We start from the raw sequence: 13,575 nt of genomic DNA, 5'->3' as shown, positions 1-13,575 counted from the left end.
CTGCAATATCATTTTGGTCATGACTGCTGGTGCTTTTCTTTATACCCCAAATGTTAGAATTACATATGATTTATCTTCTTAAACATGTTCTTGTCTTCAGAAGAAAGAAAGAAACTTGAAAAGGTCAAGCAAATCATCTGCTTCATGAAGCTCAAAGACAAAAGAAATAAGCTTACTACATTTTCAAAACAATTATGATACTTCTAAGACACTTTCTAAAAAGAATTTTTCAGAACCAGATTCTTCCTTGTGAACAGATTTTGAAACAATGTAATTCTTTTTACCAAACCAAAAGCATAATTGAATGCTTTGGATAAATCATATACTTAAACCACTTCACACAAAAAAAAATTGTCCATTTTCTCCATCTTTTGCATATGTAACAGTTATTTAAGTATCATACAGCAGCAAAGGCAGATAACTGTACCTTCTCTCTTTAATTCCTCTTAAAACCTAAGATAAATCTTTTTCTTGAGTAAAATAGTTTATGTTTCATGTCATATTTACCCTCTTCACAAGATTTATGCTCTCTCTATACAACTTAGCAAAGAAGATGTTGGAAAGTTACTGTGAATGCTGAACTTTACCACACCAACAGCACTGTATAGCACAACTCCTTTGCAGGAAGAAGACAGGACATAGACATCATGAGGGGAAAAAATAAGGAAAATGTTTTTAAGAACTTTTCTATAGCACATGCTTCCCCTTGATTTTGGTAAGGTTAATTTTTTTTTGCTGTTTCTTAACTTCATCCTCAGAGGACAAACCCTTTGCAGAACTGAATCACTGCAGCTGAACCCGCACTATGAACTAATAACCTCTGTAATAATTTTTGAAGACTTATCTTTTTTTAAATGGGAGTTGGTAACACTGAAAGAATCCTGCCAATTACATTGAAGCGATTTTAACAAAAGGAGAAATTGCTTCACAGCCTTATGACACAGCATCTACAGCAAGTGATGATGTGGCACAAAGCAGTTTTTTTAAAATTTTACTGGCAAATCAGAAGAGGGGCCAAGGCTATTATTTTGTGTTGCCTTCCCACAAGGCGCCTTACCACAAAATATGGCTTAGACAGACCTTTTGTTCCTCCAGCTGGGGTAGGCTATGTCTCAGATGATTTCACGAGCACAAGAACTTGCTGCCCTCCTACAACTTGAACTTCTCAGACTTCCAAAGAGTAAGTTTTCTTGGTAAGCAGGAATAAAATTAACTGATTGTTATTTTTTCAGTGAAGAGTGATTCATGCATGTTATATAACATTTAGCTTTCAGCTAGTAAACTGCTTACAAATATGGTTACTGAGCTCTGAGTTCATTGCAGATGGTAGACAATCAAGCTTTTAAGATTTCCTACTTTTTTTTTTTTTCAACTTTGTAGTTATGTGTTTTATCATATTGTGTGCATCTGACCTGCATCTCCTGTTATCAGGTTTCACCTGACATGATTGCTTTAAAGCTAGTTAAGTTCTTAGAAATATTTCATGAAGAGGTGTCAGTGACTCAGTGCTTTAAGACATGACCTGCAAGCCCGGCAGGACGGGTACCATTCTATCAGTAAGATACTCAGCTACAGCCAACAGATCAAAAGGTCTCCCCAAAACCAGTTCCTCTCTCTCCATAAAACCTGTGGGAGGCCTTGGTACATAGTACTTCTTATTTATCATTTTGTCTGACATGATGGGAGTTCTCTTCACATTGTCTACGTGGCAAGTAGATCGCTCCCATAAAGGCCTGATTGCTCAAACCAAGCACACTTTTGTGAGTTGTTCCTCCTGGTTTCTAAGGACAATTGTGGCACTGAGAACAAAAAATATTAATTGGAAATTTTGTGACATGGAGCAGAAGTGCTGAGAGAATAGAACTAGAAGGTTAAGCTCAAGTTCTGGACTGAAACTGAAGAGGGAGGAATAAAAGGAAATGAAGAGCATGAAATAGGCAAGGGGGACAGATTGGGATCTGTTCCACAAAACCAGAAGGCAGTCGCAGGAGTTAGAAACACATTTTAGATATACAGACACCAACAGGACTGATTAGAAGATATTCTGATATACACTGCCTGAAATGTGAAACCCAGTGAATTCCTCCTGAAGCACAATTGCTTCTCAACCCAGCACAGTTTATGAGTGCAGTGCATTTATGCTCAGTGCAAGGCTGCTCTGCCTCTCTCTGCTAATTGCTTCATTAGTTCAGACATCCCACAATGCTGCAGGGATATGGAGTCCCTGGCTTTGCTAAGGACCTACCTGAAGTGGACTTCCTGACTCCCCTCAAAACTGGTTTTAAGGTTTTCATCAGTTATGACACTTGACTACATTCAAACGCCAAGTTGGATGTGCAGGTTAGGCAATGCCACATGGTGACACCCAGCCACTGGCACACACAGGCTGTGTCGCACAGGACAAGTACAAGGATGCATTAAATTCCAAGAGTGTGTTACTACTTACTTCTCTTCTCAGAATTCTCTCTTGTTCAGTTCATAGAATACATCATGCATTAGATAATCACCACAAGGAATATCAGAAATGACCACTTGTCTCATCTCCTTTAATACTGACAGTGCTCAGTAAACAAATATTGAGATTAACAAGGAAACAAGGAGTCCCTTGGGTACAAAACATATATGAAAAAAACTGAGAAAATCTGTTCTTCTCTCTCTGCTTCAGGGTTCTGGTACTATATGAGCAAAATATCTTTATTTTTTCCATGATTTCTGTGGTTTGACCTGCAATGTAACATTTTGACTCATTTCTGTTTAACAGCTTGACATGATTCACTACTCTCATTCTGCCAAATAACAGGGTTCCTTTGACTGCTTAACATGCTCTAAAATGTTAGACTGGCTTTGACCATCAGAAATTTGACTTGTGAAATGATTTGCCTTTCACAGCATCAAGATTTCACCTCAGAAGGGTACTTGGAAGGCAAATTACTTCTCATCTATAAAGAACATATGATTACAGAGGCAGAAGAAGACTACATAAAATGCCACAGAACACACAATTTGCAAAGCCACATAAATTTCTATTTTACATAATATACAATATTTCCAAGTAATCTATTTCAATGTTCTCTTTATAGAAACAATCCTGTCATGGTATCCTTCAATATCAAGCACAGCACAGGTAGAAAGCTGTTCCTCGTTTGAAGTCAGACCAGATACCCTCTGTTTACTTCAAGGACAGTAAATTTGTTCATGTTTTTTACATTGAAGGTACAGGTCAAAACTTGGGTTTGCTAGTAATGTCACAGATAGTGTTGCCAAAAAAAGGCATTATTCTACTTACTTCATTATATCTTGCTGCTTCTTAAAACTGTTGTGTTATTTATTTTATATCTATCTAAAACTTAATGTTTCTTCTCATCAACAGGTCACAACATACAGATTTAAATATGGGGATTCTGAGCCAGCTATTGATCCTTTACCTCCTCCGGGCTGCTTTGGTCGTTTGTCAATATGAAGACTATGATTTTGAGGATGAATATGGTGGGGAGCCGGATCATCAACTTCCATATTCTTTTAACCCAAACACCCAAGTTGAAGTTCCTCATTTTCCTTTCCCAGCTGAGTGTGCCAAAGAATGCTTCTGTCCACCAGCTTTTCCCTTATCCATGTACTGTGATCACCGGAAACTCAAGACAATACCAAACATCCCCAGTCATGTCCAACAACTTTATCTGCAAAACAATGACATTGAAGCTGTGCCTACAGGACCATTCACTAATGTTACCTTCCTAAGGGAAATTAACCTCAGCTACAACAAAATTAAATTCCATATGATTGACCATGGTGTTTTTGCCAAACTTTCAAACTTAGTGCAACTGCATTTACAGCATAATGAATTAGAAGAATTTCCATTCCCACTGCCCAGCTCTCTAGAGAGACTCCTCCTTGGTTTCAATAGAATTTCCCGGTTACCTGGAAATGCATTGGAAGGACTGCCTAACATGACCGTGCTTGACCTTTGCAATAACTTACTTGATGACTCAGTATTCAAAGAAAAGCCCTTTTCAAACATGAAAAATTTAATGCAGCTCAATTTATGCAACAACAGATTACATACAATGCCTCCTGACCTGCCATCATCTCTTCGGCATCTTTCTCTTGAAAATAACTCCATATCGCATATCCCAGAAAACTATTTCAAAAGACTTCCCCAAATCATTGCTCTAAGAATGTCCCACAATAACCTGCAGAACATTCCACGCAACACCTTTAATCTACCCAACCTTCTAGAACTTAATCTTGGACATAACAAATTGAAACAAGTGTTCTATATTCCGAGAAGTTTGCAGCATTTGTACATTGAAGACAATGAAATTGAAAGTAGGTTGATGGTTAAATTTCATAAAAAGCAATAAACTTAGTGGACTTTGGCATTAGTTGTGGGAGGAGTGTGAGGAGAATATCATCCTATAGTCTTCAGAATGCAATATAAACACATCCTCAGTCATTTGAGACCAATTTGAAATTAGAGAGCATTTAACTTTTGAAGTTTATCTCTAACTGCCAACTTTTTGTAGAAGTTAATGCCAGTTTTTCATGTAACAGCTAAAATCTTTTTGAAAATTACTTCTGATTTTGGCAACTGATAAAAACATTCAGAGAAAAAGAATTACAAAAATATTTCATTAACATAAAACAGTAATTGCAAATTCTTTACCCCACAACCTTATATTTTGCAAGCCCCCAAACTGGTATGATTGTCATTTACAAAGCTGATTTAAAACACAGAGAAGGGTTGTAGTACTGTGCACCACAAAAATATTTTCCATTTTAAATTTCAAAACATAAGTTTCATTTTTGCAATAGGTCTAAAACATAACCACTTTCTGCATTTTAATTAATATTTTTCACTCTTACAGACATCAATGTTACTGTGATGTGTCCAACTCTGGACCCACTGAACATCAATCAGTTAACCTACATACGGGTGGACCAGAACAAGCTCACGAGCCCCATTAGCACCTACGCCTTCTTCTGCTTCCCTCTCATCAGAACCATTTATTATGGAGAGCAAAATGTCACTGTCAACAGGCCAACTCAGCTCAGAACACCGGTGTTTCGGCGGTTTCTAACACCAGAGGAATTCCAGGAAGCAGAAGACAATCATGAAACACTCAATCAAGAAACCGAAGAAGATCATGAAGAAGACGACAGCTATTTTCATCCTTACTATCACTGAAGTAATCATTGGTAATAAGTGTATATGGAAACTTTTCATTAGCATGGGTTATTCATATCTATCCTAGAACAACTGGACAGTTTGGGGTATTCAAGACACACCTGTAAACTGGAGACAGGATTTTAAAGTAGGTAAAAGTCGTATTATTGGTGTAGTAAAAAACAATACTAGGAACAAACAGCACTCAGACGAGCATTAGATAAAAGCCTGACACATAACCTGGGTTGATGATGGGCTCACTTTTGGGTGGGCAGCTGAAGCCAAAGAAAATTGACCTGAAAAGCTTCTGTGTTCTAAAGTGACCCAGCTGCAAAATGACTAAGATACAAATCAGTGCCATATTCAATAGGAATGAGTGATTAAGGCCAAAAATCCATTCAGCTCTACATCCTACTGCTGACAGCAGAAGCAAAGAGACACAGCAGAGAAAAGGACAAGAGTGTAAGATTACAAAATACTTCCACAAGGTTCCTCCACATCTCCCAGAAATACAAATACTACTTCTTCCAATTTCTAACTGGACAAGGACGTCACAAATAAGGAGATTCAAACCTTCCCCATACTATGTTTCAAGTGTCCTGACAAGCTGTATTACAACATTCACTTCTTTGGCTGTCCTTTAACTATCACAATCTTTCAAATGAGATTTCAGCTTCTTACTACTAACACAGGCAATAAACAATCTTTCACCAAGCTGCTGGGACCTAGGGAAAAAGCATGTGCACTAACACAACTGAACCATTAGCATTTATATTTTCCCTGTGCTTCAGCCCATGTTATTTTAGAAGACACGTAGAAATGTAATGTAATCTTTTCATTTAGAATTATTCATCAAGTAGAACAGGAGCAAAGAGAAGCATTGCAGGTTTTTTTAACTATTAATTCAGACTCTCCCTCTGCACAGCTAATACCAATCACCTGTATTCCGCTTCAAAGTAGAATCAACATTGCTTTAAGTAACCTGAAGAAAACTTTGAGCTATGCAAATTGTTGTTATATCTTATGCCTAGAAACACATCCAGATAACTACAGGGGAAGATAACACTATAGAGCACTTCATTGCTTTTTTTAATCACTTCTTTATTTTCAGCACTTTTTCCCTGATAGAGCTTTACTAGCTGAGAGGGAAAAAAAAAAATCCTCAGTTTCAACAGCAAAATGAAATGTTTGCAAGTAATAAACCCATACATCATATTATCAACTTTGCATAATTTTATGTAGTCTTTTTAGTTGTCCTACACTTAAAGTACAACGTAATCTGATTTCTATTAGAATTTGAGAAGTTAGGCAGGTTTCATTTTTTCTCTTAGAATTTCAGTTATTTTTTAAGCCCATCTTCATATTTATGGTTTCTGATGTATCAACTGAAATATTAAGAAAATGAAAATACTTAATGACCTTTTTAAGAGAAAGATTTATTGCAAAGTTATGAATATAAACTTTAAGAATATATATAGTCTTTAAGGACAGCTGGTTGTAAGAATTTATGGGTACAAAATTTATTCTGTCGTTATGAAGTTGTGGATCTTCAGCCAAGTAACACGAGAAATCTGTTCCTCTCTCCTTCCCCTTTTTCTTACCTGCATTCTGAACAGATACAGTATTCATAGCAAAATATTTTATGGTCACCCCACAAATTCACAGCACTACAGAATTTGTCATCATCTTTTTACAAAAAAAATTATTAACATTTTTCACCCTGAAACATTTCTGGGTTTATGAATAAGGAACAAACATGCATGTGTTCTTTTCTTCTTTTAAGTACTCAGTATCATTTATGTACAGTATATACAGAATTTAGATATATCTATGACTTTATAGCTTTATTAATATATACATGTAGTATATTAACCTTAGGGAACCTTTCAACTATTTCAGATTTTAAGTGACTTGACTGGTGCACAAAATGCAAATCTAAAATAGAGGCTTTTTTGAAAGGCTTGCTCAGCTTTAAAAGTAAAAGAACACTATCCAGCTACAGTATGAATATTACATCTTTTATAACAAACTTTCTGCTTTTTACAAACATTTATGAAACAAACAGCTTTAGTTTTAAAGTAGAAGTCAAGATATTGACGTTATATGCGTTTCTCAAAGTCAAACTGGAAATTATTGAAAACTTCAGAGCTGTCTTACTACACTTGACTCATTGAGGTGGAACATGAAATTTGTATTACAAACAGAGCTATTATAAATACTTTTCTTTCAATTAATATTATCGTATCACCTGTAGCAAATAGGACACTTATTCCAGAAAGGCTTTTACAGTGGACAGGGAACTAAAGACTTGGTAGCCTTAGAGAAATGAGAATTTATAATAAAGTACTGGATTAATGGGTATCTAGCTGAGTGCAATTTGCTCTGGTAACACTGGGCATGCCTTCTGTAAAAGTCATGATGTTTTTGCTTTGCAAATATCTTGGAGTTCTCTGAGGGAATCATGAAGTATGTGAAAAAGGGAGATCCTGGTCCAAATAGCCTACAAAAATTTCTAAAGGCTTTTAAGGAAATTACGCTTCCACAGATTAGGAGACAACAGCATGAACAAAAATAAAATAAAATGTAAGAAACAGCCTAAGAATAAATAGTCAATTCTTACTGTGGAGGGGATCCCACTGGTGGGAGCTTTGCAAAGGGCCTGTGCTGGAATTTATTCCATTTAAAATGCTAGCAAGAGATAAGCAAACCAGGCTGTGAAGTGAGATGCCAACAATGATTGCTAAGTGACACTGAAGAATGGCTGCACAAGGACCTTAGGATGGTAAGACAGCCAATGGAGCTCATCACTGTTCAATGAGAAGTGATGTCCAAGGAAATGATGATCTTCGTTTCACATTAAAACTAACCAAGGATGACCTCACCAACATCACTCAGGAGCAAGACTCAGAAGTGCTTCAGCAGCAATAGGTGTTCAATGAAAACACTGGCTCAGTGCCCAGGAGTCATAAAAAGGAAACTCAAATGGAGAGAGTAACTAGAGACAAATGGAAAACAAGAGACATCAAGACACCGCTATAAATCTGTGGCTCAGCCAGACACTAAACACAGTATTGATTTCCAAAGCCTCAGGTAGCTGGTGTAATTACATGGGGCATGATTGGAAAAGGATTAGAGCAAGGTCACCAAAGGTAAGGAATGGTTTCTATATCAACATGGAATGCACTAGGACTCAGCAGCTCAGCAAAGAGATGGCTGAGGAGGGATACAGAAGATGCCCACAAAATTATGAGCTGCATCGTCAGCAAGGGTCTGGGGATCGACTGCTCCAGTAGAAGGGAAGGAGCCATCACATGAAGCTCACGTGTCCCGTGTACCTAAGGACACAGTGGTAGCAGCAGCATTTTTAGACACAGTGTCGAGAAAAGCCTGGAACAGTAATTGTGTTCCTTGGAAGAGATCCATTAAAGGCTGCTAAACGAAATACAGTAGGTACAAAAGTGCTGAGCTGAAAATAGCTGGAGAATGGAAGAACACTTGAAGACAGGATAGAGAAAAGGATCATACGTGATTGTCCTATTCTCAGTCTTCCCAAAACATCGGCTTATGGGCACTGCTGGAGACAGGATACTGTACACTAATCTTTATTATTAATTCCACACCCAGTTCTATGTTCTCCCTGTCCTGAACCATGGTAACGTGCTGGTACTGCTCCTCACTGCTACTACCTTGATATAGTGTCAAAACATACTTGCTTCATGTTTGCTCTGGTATTTACTTTCAGATTATACGGTATTTCTAAAGCAGGAAATAGATTCATAAACTAAGAACTAAGCATGCTATTTATTTAATGGCAAAACCTAACAATCAAACAGCATAATGAGTTTGCTTACAGCACAGTCAGAAAATACAGAAACAAAGCTTGATCTGGAATTCTGCATCTCCATGAGCAATTCAGGTAAAGCGCCAGCCCCATAAGGTTATAAAAAAATCAAAAGAAAGACAAATAACAATAGTTCAATCCAACTGTATACATTTCTCCCTTTAGCCTCAAAAAAGTGGGAATATATTTTGCCTTTTCTGATAAATATTTTTCACACTTTGCTTCAGTACTCTGATAATAAAAGGTCGGTGGATAAGGACAGAAACGCCTTTATAGAAAACAGATGTTCTACAGTTCACATTTTCTGACTTAGTTTAACATATTCACATTCCACTTTTAAAATAGGAATCCATTTCCTTCTTTGTTTCCCAGCCTGATCATTGAGAGCAATAATCACAGGCATTTCCTACCTAAAAAGCAGGAAAGGGGAACATACTATATTTTCAATCAAAAAAATATACACAGAAGAGATTTCACAATCATTTTCCAGTACTGATGCAAGAGTATGAACTATTCAGCTATAAGCCAACTTGGGTATACACTATTGCAATTTATGGAATTCCACAAATACGAACATTTTTAATGTTTTTAACTATTTTGCCCAAAATTTGTATTTCTAACAACCTAATTAATTTAAAAGGAAAATAAATAATAACACAGTCTTGTAATTCATTGCATCAATTCATCATCTACAGAGAAAGAAGGGGGAAAAAAAAATAATCAACCTTCCCCTAATCTAAAAGTAAAACACAAGGAAAACAGATAAATGTGAAGATGAGCCATGAACACAGAGAGTAAAAGCAGATGCTGTGAACAACCCGAGGAATAGATGCCTGGAACACCAAAGTAAAAATGGATAAGGCCAATGATTCCTGGAGCCCTGACTCAAATGTCCCTGTGGACATAGTAACAGCTCTCAACAAATGGTGATACTGTCATAAGGAAGTAATGCCAATTCTGGAAGGAATTCTAAGAAACTGTAATAAACTGCAGTAGGTTGGCTTTTGTTTCAGGATATAACTGATGTCACATAGCAAAGTTCAAGAGAACATGTGTTCGACAGAGGGGTCTGGGTAAATGGACAGCACTGTTTCTCTGGTTATCATTTGTATTTGGTAACCAGAGTTTGATTTCTGTTTAATATTGTGCATGATTTTTACAATGTGCTTTATTAATTTCTAACACACTAACTGATAAAAGGAGTTTTTCTTTTTCAGAAATGCAAGAAATAAAGGTAATGTCTTCAGACTTAAAAAATTCCAATTATAAATCGGAAACATATGGAAGGATGTTCATACAATCACTAGGTCATTTTTCAGCTGTCTCCAGTTTGCAGCTGGTGGCCCTAAGAGTGACCTAAAATTATCTAATTTACAGAGCTTTGGAAATAGTTGCAACTTTTCATAAAAATACTGGAGATGTTTACGCACAACTATTTCATCTCAGGTACTTTTTTAGTGATTCTGAATCTTGAGGAAGGTTCTACGTTTTCTCTCTAGGACATGATGATGTTTATTTTACATTAAATACCACCTCTGAACCCTCCTCCATCCCTCAAGGATGCTGAGTTGGAATATACTTTACTTTACACGAGGACTCTTCTATAGCACCACGTTCAGTCCCCAAACCAGGAGATTGCTCCCTCCTCCCCTCTGGGATACCTTTAGTTCCCAGAATAAATGCTACCCCATCATCATCACTGGCATTAAACTGCCTTAAAACTATTTTTACACCCTATATCAGGACCTCAACAAAAAGCAGAAGGGAATGAAGGAGTCTGAGTTCTTTCATATCACACACGTATGCAGCAGCAAAGAGATATAAGTAGTTTTAGAAAGTAGAATCCCACAAAAACATCAGGCAGAAAAGGCCTGTGTTTTAGAAAATAAAACTTGTGTAGAGAACTGTTCCAAAAAATTATTTCTTTTAGGTTACAACAGAAGAAAATAAAAATAGAACCATTGAGTTCAGTTTTAACATCACTTAATGATTTTGCCCTCTTTAACAGTAAATCTATCTCTCACTGCTTGCAGATTATTCTGTACATGTATTAGGCTGGTACAAGAACCGTCTTTTCCTCTATAAAACCTTTTCTGTTATAATGGCTCCAATCCAGAACAGCTGGTCAACATTGTGAAGTGTTTAAATCACACTCCACACAAGAGCTATGCCAAGGAACCTCTACCATGTTACCTTCCACATGAAGTAGAAATATCACACACAAAAGAAAATCCAACATTGAGCCCAGGAATCTTTAAAAGCTTTCCTAATTTGTCCTCATCTCATTCTGTCCCACACAAATTTCTGGCCAAGAGAAGACACTGACTTTTGAGCATTTTGTGTAAGTGATTCCCAGCATCCACCATAAGCACAGGTCAGCTGAGCAATAATCCACAGTACTTTTTTCCAAGAACGCTTATAAACAGTAAAACTCAGAAACGACAGAAGTTGCCAATATCATCCTTTAGGGACTATGATACAAGATGAAAGCCAAGGTCTTTAAGCAGCTGCAAAATACACTTTCTTTGTCTAAATATAGAACAACCTGAGTTATTAGAAAGAATCTCAGCTTTGGTTTATTTCATAAGGAGTATCTTGATGGCAACTTTATGGGACTGCCCATAGTGCTGCCTCATAGCCTTATTAAACCCCATACCCCAGAGATAAGGCCCTATGTTTTCTCCTCCCCATTTTTCTTTTTCCAGAGTTCTGCCTCCCATTGCACAACCGTAAGTCTTTATACAGGAAGTGCCAGGCCCTGCTTCCATGTAATTCCTACAGGCACCTTGGAGAAGTCATTTCCAACCAGTCTTGCACAAAGGAATGTCTATCCCCTCTGTATTGACATATAAACAGCACTAAATACTTTCATTATTTCCCAGATGCTGAAGATTTAGTCAGCAACATGTATAGTTTGGATAGTTACCCTCATTTCTATCTTGCTCTCCTATGTTTTTCCTATCTCTGCCATCCATACCCATCCAACTTCTAATTTTTTCTCTCCTAAAAGCTCTTTATTCTTCATTGTCTAACGTGACAGAAGGGAGCCTTGGAGAACAAATTTTACACCTACTCTGTATGCAAGCCTTTTCCCCTAAAGTTAAGTTTTTCTGAAAGCAGAATCCAGAGACTAGAATCCACTCCCATCAGACTGGCTTGGGTTCTATCCACTACAAGAAAAGAAGGCTTGTGGTTCATTTACACTTTCAGCTACACTTTATATCCTCACAAAATTATAGGGAAATGTGACTACTGTTCAAATTTAAGCCACCATATCATGTCAACAAAATTAGGAAACGTAATGTTTTTAAATGCCTAACACTCCAGGTGAAAGTATTTTGTGGGGAAATCAGTCAGTGCAAATGAGATACCATGGGGAAATCAGAAAACACACCATGAACACATTATTAAGGCCCTCTTCAAAAACTGGAGCTCAGTGAGTTAACAACACAGCAGGCTTAGGTTTCCAGAGAAGAAAGCACCTTCCAAGTACATCAATCCTTGTAACCAGAGTCCAAGCAACAGACACTTACACATCCAATTTCCAAGCACTAACAGTGCCTAGAAAGCACTCCCTGCTTGCCAGGGTATTTCCTGTGAGCTCCCCTACTGCCAGTGCATATGAACCACATATTTCATCTCACATGATTTTGTGGTTATTTCTAGTCACTCTGAGCAGGAATAAAGCAATATTCCTGTTCCTTGTCTGCAGCCACTCATACCACCCCCATCCCTGTGCTCATCTGAGCATCTCGTACACGTTCAGATAAAAACTGGTTTTATCTGACATTATTTGCTGATGTATTTTCTTTCATGACAATGCAGACAAACTATGGGACAAGACTACTACTTTATTTGGCACTGTAAGCTACTCCTTGATGATCTCATGCCAAATGAACTACTTAACATCTCACTCTTTGAATGTATTTGTAAGGAAGTATTCATGAGTTTCTGAGAAGTGCCTTTATTGCAGTGACTACACGTGATAACATTTCCGTGATAAGAACACAACCAAAATCTTGTGACCCTGATGAACACAGACTTTTCACAATGTTTTGTGCAGAAGCTGTTCCTGAAGTTGTCTAAAAATCCAGAGCCTCTTCTCCTCTTGCAGATCAAAGCAAACAAGAGTTTCCTTGAAGACTTCCTAAATTTTCAAAGCTTCATTTATCTAGTAGTTTTCCCTCGTTTTTTTGAAGTTGTCATATGTAAGGAAAAGACAAAGCTATTCCTAAGACATTCTACGTATGTAGCTGTGAAATCCAGGATTTCAGTACAAAATAAATTATCATAAGACTATAATAAATATACTTAATATTTTCAATCTTGCTTTCAGCTTCAATACTTACTACTTTTCTTCCCTTAGAATAGTTGTCTTTTGATTACATTCAAGCATTGGAAACATTTGGATGCCCCAGAGACAGAGGAAATGTTAACCTGGATGTTTGGCAGAGGGGTGGCAGCTGGAAAGGGTAAATACAAAGCAGAGCCGTGTCATTACTTCCCAGACATGCATGAAGCCAGGGGGGATGGTAAGATGGTACTGACACTACAACTTAACCTCTTCCAA

At 37.3% G+C, this 13,575-nt stretch overlaps 2 protein-coding genes across 3 annotated transcripts in view; one reads left to right on the top strand and one right to left on the bottom strand.

The window, feature by feature from the left end:
* The window catches only part of LOC104683194 (centromere protein P), a 113,080-nt gene that overhangs the window by 73,405 nt on the left and 26,100 nt on the right, over positions 1–13,575 (bottom strand). The gene's annotated exons all lie outside the window — the stretch shown is intronic.
* OMD (osteomodulin) lies at positions 1,019–7,757 on the top strand. 2 transcript variants are annotated; one of them, XM_019280280.3, is made up of 3 exons: positions 1,019–1,193; positions 3,371–4,326; positions 4,866–7,757. In XM_019280280.3, exons 1-3 carry the CDS (start codon positions 1,108–1,110, stop codon positions 5,183–5,185), a joined length of 1,362 nt encoding a protein of 453 aa, XP_019135825.1. In that variant the 5' UTR covers positions 1,019–1,107; the 3' UTR covers positions 5,186–7,757. The 2 variants fall into 2 exon arrangements, with proteins under 2 accessions (XP_019135825.1, XP_010388199.1); XM_010389897.4 differs by having other exon boundaries at positions 1,075–1,180.

This window comes from Corvus cornix, chromosome 12 (assembly GCF_000738735.6).
Source record: "Corvus cornix cornix isolate S_Up_H32 chromosome 12, ASM73873v5, whole genome shotgun sequence".
NCBI classification, from domain to species: Eukaryota; Metazoa; Chordata; class Aves; order Passeriformes; family Corvidae; genus Corvus; species Corvus cornix.
Note: the sequence above shows the minus strand (reverse complement) of the source record. Positions and strands in the feature narration are given on the sequence as shown.